Source organism: Quercus suber, unplaced genomic scaffold (genome assembly GCF_002906115.3).
Source record: "Quercus suber isolate HL8 unplaced genomic scaffold, Cork oak 2.0 scaffold_132, whole genome shotgun sequence".
In the NCBI taxonomy this organism is placed as follows: domain Eukaryota; kingdom Viridiplantae; phylum Streptophyta; class Magnoliopsida; order Fagales; family Fagaceae; genus Quercus; species Quercus suber.
This window is the reverse complement of record NW_027069595.1, coordinates 951996-970822: the sequence shown is the minus strand read 5'-3', so window position 1 is coordinate 970822 and position 18827 is coordinate 951996. Positions and strand designations below refer to the sequence as shown.

At 33.1% G+C, this 18827-nt stretch overlaps 2 protein-coding genes and 1 pseudogene across 2 annotated transcripts; 1 reads left to right on the top strand and 2 right to left on the bottom strand.

The window, feature by feature from the left end:
• Nucleotides 1–11344: 11344 nt before the first annotated feature.
• On the bottom strand, nucleotides 11345–12468 carry LOC136068758 (S-adenosylmethionine synthase 2-like; annotated as a pseudogene).
• Nucleotides 12469–12475: 7 nt separating this feature from the next.
• LOC112025941 (S-adenosylmethionine synthase 2) lies at nucleotides 12476–13372 on the top strand. The gene is made up of 2 exons (XM_065776287.1): nucleotides 12476–12518; nucleotides 12587–13372. Exons 1-2 carry the CDS (start codon nucleotides 12476–12478, stop codon nucleotides 13168–13170), a joined length of 627 nt encoding a protein of 208 aa, XP_065632359.1. The 3' UTR covers nucleotides 13171–13372.
• A 1067-nt stretch (nucleotides 13373–14439) lies between these two features.
• Nucleotides 14440–17848, bottom strand: LOC112024640 (UDP-glycosyltransferase 87A1). The gene is made up of 2 exons (XM_024057249.2): nucleotides 17380–17848; nucleotides 14440–15601 (listed from the first exon to the last, which is right to left on the bottom strand). The coding sequence occupies exons 1-2, from the start codon at nucleotides 17846–17848 to the stop codon at nucleotides 14697–14699; spliced, it is 1374 nt and encodes a 457-aa protein (XP_023913017.2). The 3' UTR covers nucleotides 14440–14696.
• Between the last annotated feature and the right edge of the window lie 979 nt (nucleotides 17849–18827).

Sequence of the window (18827 nt, the reverse complement as noted above, 5' to 3'; positions counted from 1 at the left end):
TCAACTAATTAGCATGCTTTAATCACATGGAGTGGTTGATTTGAAAACCATTTAGCAAATGAAGATCTTCATTTTTGATTCATTCTGCCCCCAAGAAAATAATACACGTATTCAGATACAGAATTTACTAGACAGCCAAAAAGAGAGATGATTTTGATGATAGTGCTAGAAAATCTTAAAGGAGGTGAAAACTGTCAGCTAAGGCTACTGATGTGTAAGTATATGTTGATCTCGCGAGTGTAATGAATGCCAAACTGAATGAGACAACATGAACCTTTTAGTAAATAACAGTAAATTGATTGGTAGGACAGTATAGTTAATAAATAACTTTTACTACTTTAGTAAATTGCAAAAGAAATTTTTGGCACTCCACTGCTGAAATTGAGTTGGGCAAAAGAACATTACCAATGTGGGTGATGAGTTCAGCCACTTGAAGATTGGAAAGCTCTTTTTTGATACAAAGAAGATTGGAAAGCTAGGTGTCATCTTTATGCATTTATATATATATATATATATATCCTTGAACAAGGAGGTGTCCCTTTGGTACAGTTTTTTGTTGAAAGCTTATCTGCTGAAAGTTGGTTGAAAGCATAATTTTACCTAGAGAAGGTGATTCTTTAAAATCTGTACATAAGCTAAAAAGCTAAAAGAAGTTGGCCAACTTAAACGTGACCTGGGTCTTTTTTGTTACGGCGTACATAATTCATTGTTGATTAGAGTCTATCTCCTCAGAACTTGAGGCTTGTGTTTTTGTTTCTGGTTTTGTTTCATAAAAGAAGTTGCCCTTTAAATTTCAGCACGTATCTGTATAGCTGCTTGTGATAGATGAAAATGTCATGGTTGTTCTTAAGCTGGGAATATATGGAACTAAAAAGACCTCTATATTTTCCTCAAATCACCTTTGTTGTAGCCATTGTGCCAAGAAAGTCAATGGTTATGATTACCTTATTAGTGTTGATCATTTTATCATCAGTAACAAGAGGTAATAGGCTTTTCTGACTTCAACTAATTAGCATGCTTTAATCACATGGAGTGGTTGATTTGAAAACCATTTAGCAAATGAAGATCTTCATTTTTGATTCATTCTGCCCCCAAGAAAATAATACACGTATTCAGATACAGAATTTACTAGTCAGCCAAAAAGAGAGATGATTTTGATGATAGTGCTAGAAAATCTTAAAGGAGGTGAAAACTGTCAGCTAAGGCTACTGATGTGTAAGTATATGTTGATCTCGCAAGTGTAATGAATGCCAAACTGAATGAGATAACATGAACCTTTTAGTAAATAACAGTAAATTGATTGGTAGGACAGTATAGTTAATAAATAACTTTTACTACTTTAGTAAATTGCAATAGAAATTTTTGGCACTCCACTGCTGAAATTGAGTTGGGCAAAAGAACATTACCAATGTGGATGATGAGTTCAGCCACTTGAAGATTGGAAAGCTCTTTTTTGATACAAAGAAGATTGGAAAGCTAGGTGTCATCTTTATGCATTTATATATATAATTTTATTCAAATATACAAACCAATATATAAGGCATGCAACACGATCCAAATCTTGCATGAATTGGAATTTTTTGTAAGTCGATGTCACCCTGCTTTATCTAGTTTGGTCTTTAGAGAGAAGCAAATGGACTAAAAAGAATGTTTTAATAAGTAAAAGTGGATAGAGACACTGCATGCTTGTATAATCAATTACAATTAATTACACACGCTAATTAGCATCATTATTACATCATGCTTAAAGCTGCTTCAACTATAAAATAAGCCATTCTCATTTCTCAATCAGAATTATTAGACCAACCAACCTACCAACTATATGGTATCTTCTTCTTCGTCTTATTATTATTATTGGGTGGATTAAAGGGGTTAGGTGACACAATTTTCATCATGTGTTAACAAAGTGGATTCCAACACCTCATGAACATTTAGATTGCCTTTGATCTTATAAATAATTAAGATCTATATATATATATATATGTGTGTGTGTCCTTTAAGATTTGATGCATTTTTCAATTAATTGTTATGCAAAGAAATCGTGAAACGTTTAGAAGCACAATGATTTTTTAATACACTAATCTTGGTGAATATAGCTTGCAAATGATGTTAAAAAACACTAGCATTTTCTTCGTTTGACATCACGAGTAATGATGGTGGCAAAGGAATAAATGACCAAATTTCCAAAGAATGAAAACGTGGGGAATTCAAAAGTATATATTTTTAAGTACCAAAGGAGTCAAATATGCTGAGATTAGGCAAAAAGAGAGAATGTAATAGCACATGTTATACTATCGAATCTACCATAGTAAGAATCTTTTTTTTTTGGAGAAGAATACCATAGTAAGAATCTAATTATTGAGTTTCGATGCTTGTAAATATTGGTCTCATTCTATGGAAACTGTCTTATTTTAGTTTTCTTTTTTTAAAAGGTAAGGGAGTATTGGGTCCTTCGATAAGGATATGTCTCCTATGAAAGGTGTTAATCTCACATGAGACTCTTTGCCTAGAGTGGGGGGGAAAAACCCAACCCAGCTTATTCGGCCAAGGCCCTAAAAGAGGAACACTCTTCATCCGAGGAGATGAAGCCTTCAGTCGGACGCCCCCGCGCAATGGGGGATGCCTGGGGATGAACACGTATACCATCCGAGGAGATGCTCATACGTCGAACAGTCATGAGTCTCGATCCGAAGAGGTTTGATCAAACGCGAGTATGGGAGGTTCAAGTGATCTATTTGACAAGCGTCAGGAGGGAGAGGAGCCTCGGACACACACTATAAGATATACGGCAACAGGGGAATATCAAGGAGGCATACTTCAACCACCACATTTAATGCCCTGCACTACCTTTCTGGCCGCATTTATGTGGCAGGAAACCTGAACAGTGCTTTCTCAGCTACCGCCACTCACATAAGGCTAAAGGTGGGATGATGGGACATGTACTCAAGTGGATGCCTGGATGATGAACAAGTGGACGGAGGAGATGTAAGAAGGTAATGCTATATAAGGGAAGGGTACGCTCTGATAGAAGGGGATCGGAAAATAGGAGAGAGAAAGGATATATTAGATGGTTGTAGCTCCAGGAATTGTAATCCTTGATTATCAATGAAACACATCTCTTCGGACAGAGTACCCATTTTAGTCCGAGAGCACATTAATTCAGCTTCTCTCATCAGTGTTGCTGCTTAATACTGTCATTTTCATTACTGTGCCTAGCCCTTTCGCCCACCACATCTCTACAAATATTTATTGTTTTGGGCTCAGTGGGTTCCGAATCCATACCTCCTTGGGCTTGGGCCGCAAAAACTGTCCCCACATATACTATCATGAAAACTGTATGAGAAAGAGAAACTATAGCTATTTGGGCTCTTGTCCCATAATATAGGCCACAGGGCCGCACCACATAAACTTCCATGATTTTTTTTTTTTTTTCACTCTTTTCTTTTCCACCTCACATCATAGATTTCTACAGTCTATTTTCATGGTTGAGTTTTTTGTATTGTACAGATATCATGTTTGGAACCTACGTACCAACAGCCCTTAGAAGTGTTGAATGTTTCTTTGACATTATTGCTCACATGTCTATGTACCTTGGTTCTAATTAGGAATAGCTTATTTAGCTGAAACTGAAAACTTTTTGTTATAAGTATTAAAAAAAAAAAAATAAATGTTAAAAGTTAATTGAATATTACAATGAGATAGTACCCAAAAAATACAATTACAAAAAAAAAAAAAAAAAAAAAAAAAAAGCTAAAAACTATATAAGCTAAACGCAAATAAGCTCATCAAAACTAATCCTTAGTGAAAAAGAGAGTTATGCCATCTTGGACAAGTAATAAATGCAGGCATGGCTGGGCTAGACAAGAAGGGATGCCCCCACGTTTGTGTACGCAGCAAGGCCAACCATCAGCTTTCCCTTGTCATGAGCTAGCTGTAAAACAATTTGGCCCATATCATTAAACCAAAAATAGCAATCCCTTTTGATTTCTTCTAACATTTTAGTGAAGAAAAGGTCTAATAATTTTAAGTGTAAAATATTATTTTAGTCTCTAATTTTTTTAAATTTTTTATTTCATCCCTAAACTTTAATAATTTGTATTTTCATCCTTAAACTTTATAAAAATAATAATAATAGTTCAAAGACAAAAATATGGATGAATAAAAAATATATTTTCAATAATTTAGAGACAAAAGAGTAAAAACAAACTTCTGGTAAAGTTAAAGGATAGAAAGTAAATCATTTTCAATAAGTTTGAGACGAAAAACAAACTTTTGAATAATTTAGTGATGAAAAACAAAATTTTAAAAATTTAAGAGTGAAAACAAACTTTTGGTAAAGTTTAGGGACTAAAGTAGTATTTTACTCTAAACTTAATGGTTTTTTTTTTAAATGAATCATGTTATAATTATATATAATAAATATAATGTTAATAGTAATTGTATGTAAAACTAATTTTATGCGAATTATAACTTATAAACTTAACAAGTAGCGAAAGATTTGTCCTAGTTAACATTGCTGATTTGGGAATATTGCAGATTTTAGTATTACAGCCTCACTTTTGAGCTGAAACCAAAGAGCTAGACTCCAATGAGCTCATGAGTTATATTAGCTATTTAGCTCCATTCTTTAATGGGGGAGGTTCTCCAAAGATGTTGGACACAGACACGTGGCAGTCTAACGTGGTTGGTGAATTGTTGGTGACTACTGAGGGGGGCAGAAGTAAGTGGACAGAAGTAGGTAAATATGGAGAGGGGAACAAAGAGAGAGACTTTGCCTCTGTTATTGGAGGATCTTGATGATGATGAGTTGGTCACCATTCTCATTTTGGAATTTAATTAGTGGCACAGATATATATATATATATATATATTACTTCACAAAAATAACTAGTGGGACTCTCTTTTTTGTTGGAATTTTGACCAACTTTTCACTTCTTCACAAAATGAAGGCATGCTCCGTGTTGGTGTTGGAAGCTGAAACATCAATTGAAACATCAATGCCTCAAAAAAAGAACATAAATGGTTGATTCAGCCAAAAAAAAAAAAAAAACCAACTACTGAAAGTAGAAGATTAGAACTAGGGATGAAAGGAATGGATTGAAAGAGATTTTTAAGGAATATTCTATTCATTCCTTGTAAAATTCCTTTCCAAAGTAAGAGAAACACTTATCTATTGAATGACATTAATAACTTGAACAACCAACTCTATTCCCATTTTGAGAACAACCAAACAAATATGAGCCGTGACTGGTGAGTAGTACAAGCAATAAATTCTCGTCCCCGTATAAAAAATTTGGACTTTAAATTTTGTCTACACAATAAACTTAATTTTTTGGTTTGATAATAAAGAATAATCATTATGAAGTAGATAATTAAAATTCTATATATCTAAAAGAAAGAAAAAATAATAATATATATAGTATAATTGTATATTTCGTTTATTTCTATTTTTTATATTAAAAATTCGTAAAGCCTTCTAGTTCCTCAAAATTTTAGCTAAATATGAAACCGTGTCATTTATAATTTTGTGTAATTTATCCTTTAAAATCATTTGATTTTTTAAACGTCACTTCGTGTTATGGATTAAAATTAATTGGAGGAAATTTTGTGTGATGATTGTCCATTACCTATAATCAACCGCTTCAACAAATTATAACAAAAGTTATGTCTAATTGTCCACACTTATATATATATATAATTTCGTAATAATTGATAAACGANAATAAGTTTGAGACGAAAAACAAACTTTTGAATAATTTAGTGATGAAAAACAAAATTTTAAAAATTTAAGAGTGAAAACAAACTTTTGGTAAAGTTTAGGGACTAAAGTAGTATTTTACTCTAAACTTAATGGTTTTTTTTTTAAATGAATCATGTTATAATTATATAATAAATATAATGTTAATAGTAATTGTATGTAAAACTAATTTTATGCGAATTATAACTTATAAACTTAACAAGTAGCGAAAGATTTGTCCTAGTTAACATTGCTGATTTGGGAATATTGCAGATTTTAGTATTACAGCCTCACTTTTGAGCTGAAACCAAAGAGCTAGACTCCAATGAGCTCATGAGTTATATTAGCTATTTAGCTCCATTCTTTAATGGGGGAGGTTCTCCAAAGATGTTGGACACAGACACGTGGCAGTCTAACGTGGTTGGTGAATTGTTGGTGACTACTGAGGGGGGCAGAAGTAAGTGGACAGAAGTAGGTAAATATGGAGAGGGGAACAAAGAGAGAGACTTTGCCTCTGTTATTGGAGGATCTTGATGATGATGAGTTGGTCACCATTCTCATTTTGGAATTTAATTAGTGCCACACAGATATATATATATATATATATATTACTTCACAAAAATAACTAGTGGACTCTCTTTTTTGTTGGAATTTTGACCAACTTTTCACTTCTTCCACAAAATGAAGGCATGCTCCGTGTTGGTGTTGGAAGCTGAAACATCAATTGAAACATCAATGCCTCAAAAAAAGAACATAAATGGTTGATTCAGCCAAAAAAAAAAAAAAAACCAACTACTGAAAGTAGAAGATTAGAACTAGGGATGAAAGGAATGGATTGAAAGAGATTTTTAAGGAATATTCTATCATTCCTTGTAAAAATTCCTTTCCAAAGTAAGAGAAACACTTATCTATTGAATGACATTAATAACTTGAACAACCAACTCTATTCCCATTTTGAGAACAACCAAACAAATATGAGCCGTGACTGGTGAGTAGTACAAGCAATAAATTCTCGTCCCCGTATAAAAAATTTGGACTTTAAATTTTGTCTACACAATAAACTTAATTTTTTGGTTTGATAATAAAGAATAATCATTATGAAGTAGATAATTAAAATTCTATATATCTAAAAGAAAGAAAAAATAATAATATAATATGTATAATTGTATATTTCGTTTATTTCTATTTTTATATAAAAAATTCGTAAAGCCTTCTAGTTCCCTCAAAATTTTAGCTAAATATGAAACACGTGTCATTTATAATTTTGTGTAATTTATCCTTTAAAATCATTTGATTTTTTAAACGTCACTTCGTGTTATGGATTAAAATTAATTGGAGGAAATTTTGTGTGATGATTGTCCATTACCTATAATCAACCGCTTCAACAAATTATAACAAAAGTTATGTCTAATTGTCCACACACTTATATTATAATAATTTCGTAATAAATGATAAACGAACTTTGCTAATCCTTTTTCTTCTTTGAATGTAATGGAAGAACAATACATCTACAGATAAGCTATCTAAAAAACAATTATTGTCATTCTAACCCCCTCCCCCCCCCCCCTTTTTTTTTCTCTCTCTCTCTTCTCATTCTAAGTATACATTATAAATGAATTCATATTTATAATAGAAATTATACATATTATTCAACGATAATTTCTTTAGCAATCAATCCTTTGATTTGTTAACCAATCCCATGATTTTCTTTGGCAATCAATGACTTGATTTTTTCTTCACTTTTATGAAAAGTAAATTATACTTTCCAACACAGACAAAAAATTAAGATGGGAAAAATGTACATTATTTTATGAAGTGTTTAATTTCTAACAAAACTTTAGTAACGTTTTAATGATTCTTTCTCTCCCATTAGAAAAGAATGTAAGTTGAAGTCGTGTGTTTGAAATGCTGTGTATAATCAATAATAAATAGGGAGTTTTATCTAGGGAGGTAAATTAATGAATCAAGCTGTTCACAAAACAACTTTGTCTTGGCTCAATATAAAACTTATTCATGCTTGTTTATTTATAAAAAAGCACAAAACAACATTGTCTTGGCTCAATATAAAACTTATTCATGCTTGTTTATTTATAAAAAAGTCAATCTTGAGCTGTTGTTTTAGGCTTCTTTACTAAATGAGCTGAGCCTAAGCAAAAAAAAAAAAGGTTTATAAAAAAACAAACTTGTAAATAATAGGGTTTGACAAAAAACAAGCCAAGTCTATGCTCATTGATGAGTTTGGTAATAAGCTTGATATAGACTTGAAAAATAAACTCGTAACTTATTTAGACCTTAATTAATTAGGAGTTAATACCACTCATCCAAACCAAATGGACTTAATAATATGCTTAATATGAATTTATTAGTGTAGTTTGTACTTAATATTGAACTCGAGCTCAACTTGATTAATAACTCAAGTCAAGCCAAGCAGAGTTTAAGTTTTTGGATTTTTTTTTTTTAAAATTTAAGAAGAATTTATTAAAACAAAATAGAGGAACTATAAAGAAGTAGGACTACTTGCCTCGACCCTGATAATAGACTCAAAACAGGGAGGACAACAACCTATATCAAAAGAACCAAATATATTATGTGACCATTTGGCCAGAGTATGGGTTGTACCATTAGAATCCCAAGAACCCATTTTACAGAAACTTTTATGAATTGGGAGAGTAGAAGAGACATTTTAGAGCAGGTATTGTGAATTCTCTATAGGATTTGAACTTTAACTTTGAAAGAGTCCCAACAAAAACTTTAGAAGTCGCTCTTATCAAAAATGAAATCAAAGACCAAGTTTTTGGACTTGAGAAGAAATTTATAGAGTTTACTATAAATTATGAACTTGAGGACCAAAATAACAGCCCTATAAATCTTAAAAGGATTAGAATGTATTTTAGTCAAAAAAAGAAAAAAGAAAAAAGAAAAAAGAAAAAGTCAATTGAGCCAAGCCCCTCATCTAAGCTAAGCCATGAAAATGAAGCTAAGAATTACATCAAGGTGGTGTGAACTCTACAAAAAACCAACCGGCTCAGCCGGTGACCCACCATACCACGAAGACAAATTAAGAAAAAAAACCTATATCTATCGGTGGCTCTGTCACTCTCTCCCACCGACTCCAACCAATCCACACCACCAATTCAACCCCATCAACGGCCCATATCTCACTCCATATATACACGTTTTCAAATCTGGACCCCCACCACCGAAAAGCTAGTTAGACAGAGTAGTGTTATGATGGAACTTTCTCATTTTGCTTCCCATGAGCTCTCCAACAATTTGGGAGTCATCATCAAACGTTCTCATTTTGCTTCCTATGAACATTCTTATTTATGTAGTTTCAACAAAATATACTTATTCAGCCTTTTTTGTTTCTTCTTTTTTATTACATATGTTGTAACATGTATATATTATTAGAAAGTAAAATGCTCCAAGTACAAATCATATTATTTAACCAAAAAAAAAAAAAAAAAATTCATATGTTGGTCAAAAAGTTAAGTTTTGGTAAAACTATAAAAGTAAGCAAATCGCACACTTTTTGTTTATGGGATGGCAGTCTTGGGTATGCCTTTATTTATTTATTTTTTTAATTTAGCTTATTAATCGGGTACTTTTTAATTTTTTAATTTTTTTTTCTAGCATGCATCTAAATTTTTATTTAGATTATTTAAAAAAAAAAAAGTTAAAGAAAATAGGCTAATCCAAACATAAAAAATTATAATAAACGTTTATTTTTTATTTTTATTTTTATAGAAAAGCATTTCCTTTAGACTTCTTCTTGACATACGAGAAAGATAAAAATAAATTATTATTATTGTTTATATTTACAAACTAACAAACTCATTGTTTGCATAATAAAAGAAGTGACTCACTATTTTATCAAGAGAAAATTTAAAATTGTTTTATGTACAAACTTTTCTTACCAACATAATTGGGAAAAAATTTTTTTTGTAGATTAAAGTTTACTTTACACCCTCTAAATTTTAGGTTGCTTCAAAATCAATTATTAAAATTTGTAATTTATACAGTTGATATTATAACATTGTCAGTACACTCATTCCATTATGCTTCATTGCATTGTTGTTAATCCTATTAGAAAAGACTTTTTTTATACTATTTTTCTTTAGAATATTGTCATTTTTTAGTGGATTAGCATTTACGAATGGTTGACAAAAGAAACATTTTGATATTCTTGTAATACTTTTTTTTATTTTTTATTTTTTACAAGATAAAAATTCTACTCTAGCCTAATCTAAGTGTACATATGTGTGTAAAATTCCTTTAAGAGACTTGAACCCCAACTTTTGCCCCCCACACTCCATAAACACTTATTATTATAGAGTGATCATACTAAGGGTTGTTGGTGGTTATTCTTGTAATACTTAAAAGTGTTGGAAACAATCCAAAATATAAAAAGGGAATAATACTAGTATACTAGCCCTAATTTGTAACATTAACCATTGATGTGATTTGTTTCCAAAAAAAAAAAATCTTTTGATGTTATTAGGACAAATGTTTTTTTTTAATAGAGTTTTGACTTATGATGTCCGTTTTTTATGATTGTGCTTGTGGGTACTTGGCTCTACACAAAGGATTTTGTTCGCTTTGGGGAGCCAGGCCCTCACGAATTTGTCCCCCGACCGAGTGCAGGCGTTCACTCCTTTGAGGCAACTTAGTCCCACATCGGAAGGAGAACCCTCCCACTAGCGCTTTATATGCTTCTGGAGCTTGCACTAGTGTACCACTACTACACATGTGAATGCCTGCACTCGGTCGGGGGACAAATTCGTGAGGGTTTGGCTCCCCAAAGCGAACAAAATCCTTTGTATGGAGTCAAGTACCCACAGTGCTCTTTATTATTATAATAAGATACTAATAAGTTTTTGTGTAAGCGACAATTTAACTTCAAATATTTTATTTAATTACTAAAAATTTTATCAATTAAGTTAATTGGAGCATGAGGACAAATTTGATGCAAAAGAAAAAGAGCTTTTTCTTTTTTAATCGAAAAGAAAAAGAGCTCATGGAACTTACTGAAGTGCCTATGCCATAGTAGCATTTGCCCCCTAAAACAAAATATAAAATAAAGACTGTCCATTCTTTTTTATTTTTTGATAATCCCGTATATTATATCCAAAGTGGTCATTTTCACATAGAAAAAACCTTACTATCGGCCTATAAATACAGACCCAAAGTCTCAGTGTGAGAGGCACACAGAGTCCTTTAAGAGACGGGGACACGGTTGGACACGCAAAGGTCAGGTTTTGCCTATACCACACATCTGGGTTTAGCCCAAGTGTTTGTGTTTGATAATTTCCCTTGTTAGTGCTTTAGTTTTTCTTGTTAGTGTAAGATTTAAGTTAGAGGGATTTGTTTTGTTACTTGTTGTATGATTTGGGTTGCTGGCAAGTTCTGTTTTTGTCTCTGTTTTTTGTTGGTTTCTGGTTAATAATGCTTGATATGTGTTTACTTGCTGGGATTTATGTTAGTAAAATCTTTGTTATGGGGTGGTCGCAAATGTTGCAGAACTCTTTGGAGCAGTGTAATATGTCTTTACTTATAGTTTGAGTAGAAATGATGCAAATTTCTTCATTGGGCTCAAAATTAGAGAAATTTATGCTTTTGTTTGTGCTCTTATTTTTTTTCTTGGGTTATAATTACAAAAAAAAAAAAAAAATTCATCATTAGTAACAGTTTCATCGTGCTGAGTGGAAATAAGGACAGTGTGGACACGTACTGGAACCATAGCACCATTGTCATTGAAGTATTCCACAGTGACTGAGTTTTACCATCAGGTCTCAACCAGGGGCAGGTTCCATTTTTACGAACATCAGTAAGGCGTGCACCAAGCTTGGTAGCCAAGACATGGCTCAGAGGCATAAACTCAGGGGTCTCATCTAGCATAGCCAAACATGTGACCCTGGTCACCGGCACCAATCTCCTCAGGCCTCTTAGTCAGATGGCCATGGACACCCTGGCAATTATCAGGGCTTTGTTGCTCAATGTTAACTAGAACCTTGCAGTTGTCAGCATCAAGTCCCACATCATCAGAAACAAATCCAATCGTACGGCATGTGTCACGTACAATCTTCTCATAGTTTACATTGGCTTTGGTGGTAATCTCACCAAAAACCATAACCATGTTGGTCTTGGTGCATGTCTCACAGGCAACCTTGCTCTCAGGGTCTTGTTCAGGCAGGCATCAAGCACTGATCAGAAAANAGTGCCTAAACAGATTCCCAAAAGCAAATATTCTAAAGGCAAATAATAGTAAAGAAAATAGCATCAAACAAGCTTTCACTACACACCAATTATGGTGTAAAAGTAAAGAAGCACCAACAAGACAAGTATCAAGTAATATTCTCTAATAATTACATTAAAATGAAAGTCTACTAGAAGAAGAATATGATCCTGCAATTCAGAGATTGAGAAAAACCACTCTTGACACAAATCTAGAAAGCATAAAGACTATGAGTCTGTTTCTCAACTTCACTTTTATCTTATATATATACATATTTTGAAACCTCATTTTTTTTCATTTATTCTCACTTGTTTTAAGGTATAAGTATACTTTAGCACACTTTCAGCAAAAAAACTAAATAAGTTGTTCCATACGGACACTATATATCCATACTTTCAAATCAAGCAAATACCAAAGAGTTAAACAGAATCTTCCATGTGATATAGTAAGAACAAATCTATATGCTAAAGCTGAGTACAGAACAAGGAAAAACCCATGAAAGTAATGTCACTTCCAACCCAAGAAATTGTTGCAAGCAACTTCAACCGTAAAAAAATCACATCTTTTTTTTCTTTAAAATTTCCATAAACAAAATAAGGTATCAAAACTCTAAAGCCTCAATTTTTATTTTAATTGCTGCTGATCTTAAAGAGCATGTTATCAAGCCTGTCATCCCTGAGAAGTACCTTGATGAGAAGACAATCTTCCATCTGAACCCATCAGGGCGCTTTGTCATTGGTGGACCTCATGGTGATGCAGGTCTCACTGGCCGCAAAATCATCATTGATACTTATGGTGGATGGGGAGCCCATGGTGGTGGTGCCTTCTCTGGAAAGGACCCTACCAAGGTTGACAGGAGTGGAGCATATGTTGTTAGGCAGGCTGCAAAGAGCATTGTTGCCAATGGGCTTGCTCGGAGGTGCATTGTGCAAGTCTCATATGCCATTGGTGTTCCTGAGCCATTATCTGTATTTGTTGACACATATGGCACTGGGAAGATTCCAGACAAGGAGATTCTCAAGATTGTTAAGGAGAGCTTTGATTTCAGGCCTGGAATGATTGCCATTAACCTAGATCTTAAGAGAGGTGGAAATGGCAGGTTCTTGAAGACAGCCGCATATGGCCACTTCGGAAGAGATGACACCGACTTCACATGGGAGGTAGTGAAGCCCCTCAAGTGGGAAAAGCCCCAAGAGTGAAGATAGTGCCAGTTGTTTGCAAATGATCAATATGATTGGTCTTTGCAACTGCCCTCCGATCTAAGGGTGCCTATTGTTTGCTTGCCATTGTGTTTCTTTTTCTTTTCATTTTTTTACCCTTTCTGTAATGTTCTTCACTTCTTCTTATATGCCTTTGGCCATGTGAAAGAATATATATGAACTTGAGTCATAGCTGATGAAACTTGTAGATGTTGCTGCCTCCATATGGATGGACTTTACTAGATTACAACATGGAAGAAAGGATCAGCTGCAGAGCAGCCTCAATTGATTCATGCAATCATGAATTCGTTTGTTGACATTGACATTCTGATTATTGATCCACTCTTAAGCGTGAATTTGAGAACAATGTGTCCAAAAACGCTAGGAAGTGGAGAATGGGACTCAGCACAGGCCCTTTGGAAACTTGGACCACAAGCAGGTTCTCCCACTTCAAGCATTAATGGGTGATATTGAAATTATAGTTAAATCCTCGAAGGGTTATAAATGTATTTATTCTCATTATGGCTTTCTCAATGGTTTTTGATTCACTCAAACCAAGACTTAAAGTAAACATTTCAAGTCATTTTAGTGATACCGGCTTAAGCCAGTAGACTTTGAATTTGAAAATTTAGGCCGTAGGGCTCATTGTCATTTTGCAAAGTCAGGTTTTCTCACAATGCTTTTAAAACCTATCATGTTCTATCTTATAATATTGAGTCAATAATTTTCCGGTTTGTATTTCTTCTTTTGTCCTAACCAATGACTTTGGTTTGAAACACTGCGAGACCGTTCATGTAGCCTATCATCTATTTTCAAGAAGAAAGAAGAGATGACATGTCCTTCAGTTTTAAAAGGCTGAAATGTAAACGACACCCAGCATTCTCTTATTTCGAAAACCACTTCCAGTTTAAACTAAATGTCAAAACGGTTTTATTTAGCAGTTCCCCTCGAATCTAATCCAACCCATTTGGAACGCCTATTGAGTTGAATACATAATTTTCACTTCCTAATTGAACTGCCATCCCCATCTGGGACCAAGTGACCAACAACATCAACGATTTGCCACTACAAATCAACAAAATGGTGCTGACTATTGCTTGCTATTGTCGGCAACCAATTGTCTTGAGATTCATCAAAATATACAACCTTAAAATTACAATTAAAAAAAAAAAAAACACTAATTATTGTAACACACACTTACACACTTCAGCTAAAATCACATTTTCAAAATACGATTTTTCAACCGTGTTTCGTATACACAATATGTAACTATCACTACTGTTACAAAGATATTGATGATTCCATTAATCACCATAAGCAACTTAAGGTCATAATTACATTAAATTGGCTAGATCAACCACTTGCAACAAATTAATTGACACATTAACTTAATTAAGATAACAGTATTATACATTTACTACTAATTCCATAATCATGTTCAGCAAGCCACACATATTCTCTTCTTTAAAAAAAAGAAAAAGAAAAAGAAAAAAACCCACATAAATCCCATATAATAACGAAACTTCTTAATGGTTCAAATTGCCTTCTAAAAAGTCACTAACAAATGCATCCAAATAAGAATCAAATGATCCACCTTTAGCAATTGCTTGATCACACATATTTTTAAGCTCTCTTGCTCTTTTCCTAGTTTCTTTTCCCTCACAACTTTCAAGATCCATAAACCTTTGTATGTGTTGTAATATATCCTCTGTTGCCACCAAAATTTCACTTCCTATCTCTGCTCTCTTTACCCTCCACCCAATCTTCCAATCTTCCTCAATTTTCCTACTGTTAGGAACTTGATCCAAAAATAAGGGAAAAGCAAGCATAGGAATGCCTGCATAAATAGTTTCTTGGACTGAATTCCATCCAGAATGGGACCAAAATCCACCTACAGAAGGATGGCACAACACTCTTAGTTGGTCACACCAAGGCACTACCAACCCTTTATCACCACCACAAGTTTCTTTCAGCCTAGAAGCTTCCCCACGCGTCACCCACAAGAACCGAACACCACTATTACAAAGCGCGACTGCGAATTCATCCATTTGAGTGCTTGAAAGCTCAAAAAAACTTCCAAATGAAACATACAAGACAGAGCCTCTAGGCTGGGAATCCAACCATTTTAGATAGTCAATAGTTGATGTAGTTGTAAAGGAACTATGTTGATCAAGTTTTAGTTCCAAGCAACGGTTGGTAGGACCAATAGGGTACACAGGGAAAGGGAATGTTGCTTTCAAAGAGTCAAAGGCTTGAGCTTCAAGCTCATTGAAGGAATTGACAAGAAGATATTGTGTTTTGGACACCATTGAAAAGCAATTCATGAGTTGTTCCATTCCCTTTGGGTTGTTTACATGAAATAAGATTCGTAGGTCTTCTAAATGTGTTGAAGAAATTCCGGGAATGTTTTCCACATGCTTGTCTTCTTGATCTATCACACCCAAAGCAGGACAAATTATCTTATGAAACCGACTAATATGCACTAATTGCAAATCAATATTTTGCATTTGAAATAGGTGGGCTTAGTTGAAATCAAAAAGTGAATAGTTAGCCAGGAAAATGATCTTCTCCAGTTAAAATGAACATATTTAGTCCCGTTTGATATAACAACTTAAACACATGTTTTCAGTTTTTAAATAACATTACACGTATTTCTACACACTTTTTCACCCACACCTATTTCCACATATGTTTTTAAGTGCATGTACCAAACAACCCTTTAATAGTTTGGATTAAATATTATAAATTTAAAAGTTTAACAATTGCTTTACTATTTAAAATTCTGACGCATGTGGCAAATATATTGTTTGATCTAGGAAATAAAATATATAGTGGAATGAATTCTCTCTAGTGATTTGAAACTACATGCAAACCAAATTTAATTTCTATGAGGGGTCCAACTAGTAAACATATACATATATTAAAATTACAATAAGGAAGCAGGGATTTTTCAAGTAATACCAGGGACATGAATAAAAATCCTTTGTTCCATATTGAATAGTCCATTTTATATCTGCTCTAACAATCATCACATGTTTATATATATATATATATATATATATATATTAAATTAAAGTTTAAAATGAAAAAAAATAGACATATAGTAGAGCATAAAATGAAACACTAAGAGTAAAACATAAAATTTTATTCCTAGGGACATTATTTTTCAAAAATGTTAATTAACATGATCTATTGTGATTAGAGCAACATTACTCTTATCTGGGCCCATTATTGACACAACTTTTATTATATTATACACCAATTATTGTCAAAGCCAACCCAATAGAATTTGACACATAAAGCAATGACTTAAAGTGCATTCCTATCTATGTTTAGATATATATTAAATAACATCTATTTAATTTCTATATCATAATTTTTTATTTAAAAACCACTCTTCTTAATTGATTTTGAAGTAAAAAAATATTAATTAAATTTTTGTATGTCTCTTTCAATTTGATAACAACTATTACACTCTTCTTACTTTTTACATGCGAAGTTATTGATTATCTTGATGGTCAATAATAATTTGTCATAATTTAGTTACAACATTTATTTAATAAAATAGTTTAGGTTTTCAATCGGGCTGACTTTATATATATATATATATATTTGGTAGCTAGGAAATGAGTGATTTGAACATTGAAAATCTTTGATAAAAACAACCTTATAAAACCAATTATTACGCTACTCCAATTTAGTCTTTAAATAAAAAATGTATTTATTTATTTTAATAGTGGAACCCATCAAAACAACTTATATAAGTAGTTATGACAGAAAAAACACAAAAAATAGTATCCTACGAAAAAAGTATATCATGTCACTTTGTGTCCGAAGGATTATTATTTTTAGAGAAAGTTTATGGACCCATTTTTTTTTTTTTTTTCTTTTGAAAATTTGATAGTTATAATGGGAGAAGGGTATTTGAATTCAGAAGGTTTCTGTTGAAAACTTCAGGTTATGCTAATTAGTTGAGTTACAAGACTCTTGGTTATGGACATAGCTTTCATATCATAATTTTTAGTGCAATCATGATGTGTGCGTATGTGAGTGAAAGAGAAGAAATGGTAGGTTGATTGATATGATATTAATAATTCTTTGATCACAGTCACACATGTTATTAAATTTTCGTAAAAAATGTGATAAATGGTGCCGATGAGATCTGTTATTTTTATTCACACGAACATGCATTATTACTAAAGGAAGTACCTATAAAGTGAAGTGGCAAATGATGATGCTGAGTGAAAACATAATAACGATGAAGCATGGAGAAAAAAGATGCTGACATGCTCCAAAACGAGGCAATTGGAATTTCCTTTCGAATTGCAAAGTCGAGTGGCCATTGCAGCTCAAAGTCAGCTATGATTCTATCCACCGGAGGGTCGAGTCGATCTAGGAGTTCTTCAACGGGAGCTTCCATTTTCGCCTTCACCACTTCGTTGAAGGGCCCAAAGTCACCCACTTTTTCACGCTCGAACACGTTAGGGATGGTAGCGAAGCGAATGGTGTTACTGTTATCATTTAGCTTGCTGGGGTCGGAGCCACAGATGCAGCTGTGCCACTCTTCAGTGACAACGAAGGTGATGAGAATTCCACGGCCTTGTTTTGAAGAAAATGACTTGCAAACACCCATCATGGCGTTGATGTGGCTTTGGCACGGGAAAGGTATCGCCACCATGTGCCGGACGGTGATTGATTCCATATATATATGTATATATAGACACACTTAAACACAGGTATATAGAGAAATGATTGAACTGAAATAAAAGAAAGAAGATGAACAGTGCAATTATATTGATAGCTAGGGTTGTATTATCTTTCTAGTTTTGCCTCTCTGCCTCAACACAATCACAACAAGCCTTTTATAGGCGATGGACTTCAAACTATTATACAATCTAGCATATATTAACAGTTTTTTTTTTTTTTTTTGAGTAACATATATTAACAGTTAACAGTTAACAGTTAACAATACACACATGAATTATTTTATAGGTATGCTTTGTAAAATAAACTATGTTTGTTTAATCCCATTTGTATCTTCCTTTATATTAATATTCACGGTTGTCGGTTGTCACCACTTGGATTATATTTAGTTGACATAAGGATTTTTCAAAGTTGTCTTAAGAGACTCTAATGCAGGAACAGACAAGGAAAGGCTATGTTAAGTGAGCATTTGGATATGCCAGTGTCTGTGTTTTTACTGGCATTTGACGTTTTGTGTGGGTCTCGTGCATAGTTCATGGGACTCACAGACCTCTTTTTTTCAGCAAAACTTTCATAACAAATGGGTCTCACGGCACTATTCACACATTTAAAAATTATTTTGCTACAGTGTTTTCAGTTTTCAGTTTTCAGCAATAAGCGGTATCTAAATAAACCCTAAGAGTTAAGAAGAAGCTAGTTGCTAACCTATGTGATGTGCATGAAAGTTTTTTTTTTTTTTGAAGTAATATATATTATAATTAAAACAATTTCTATATTATGAATATTAAAAGAAAAATATGGGTTCCAGTTAGCTCAACTAGTAAAACATTTTGTCGATGAATAAAAGATCGGGGTCGAATCCTATCTATACCAAAAACTAATTGATGACTTGACCTGATAATAAAGAAAAATTATAATGGAGCAGGTACTATAGATTGAAATACTATCGTAAC

What these genes read in the sequence shown, in the direction of transcription:
- LOC112025941 (XM_065776287.1), top strand. Translation starts at nt 12,476, where the DNA reads ATGTCACTTCCAACCCAAGAAATTGTTGCAAGCAACTTCAACC. An exon ending in TGTTGCAAGCAACTTCAACC is followed by an intron (nt 12,519 to 12,586) that starts GTAAAAAAATCA and finishes AAAACTCTAAAG; the next exon opens with CCTCAATTTTTATTTTAATT.
- LOC112024640 (XM_024057249.2), bottom strand. Translation starts at nt 17,848, where the DNA reads ATGGTGGCGATACCTTTCCCGTGCCAAAGCCACATCAACGCCATGATG. An exon ending in TTTGCCACTTCACTTTATAG is followed by an intron (nt 15,602 to 17,379) that starts GTACTTCCTTTA and finishes TGGGTGTGATAG; the next exon opens with ATCAAGAAGACAAGCATGTG.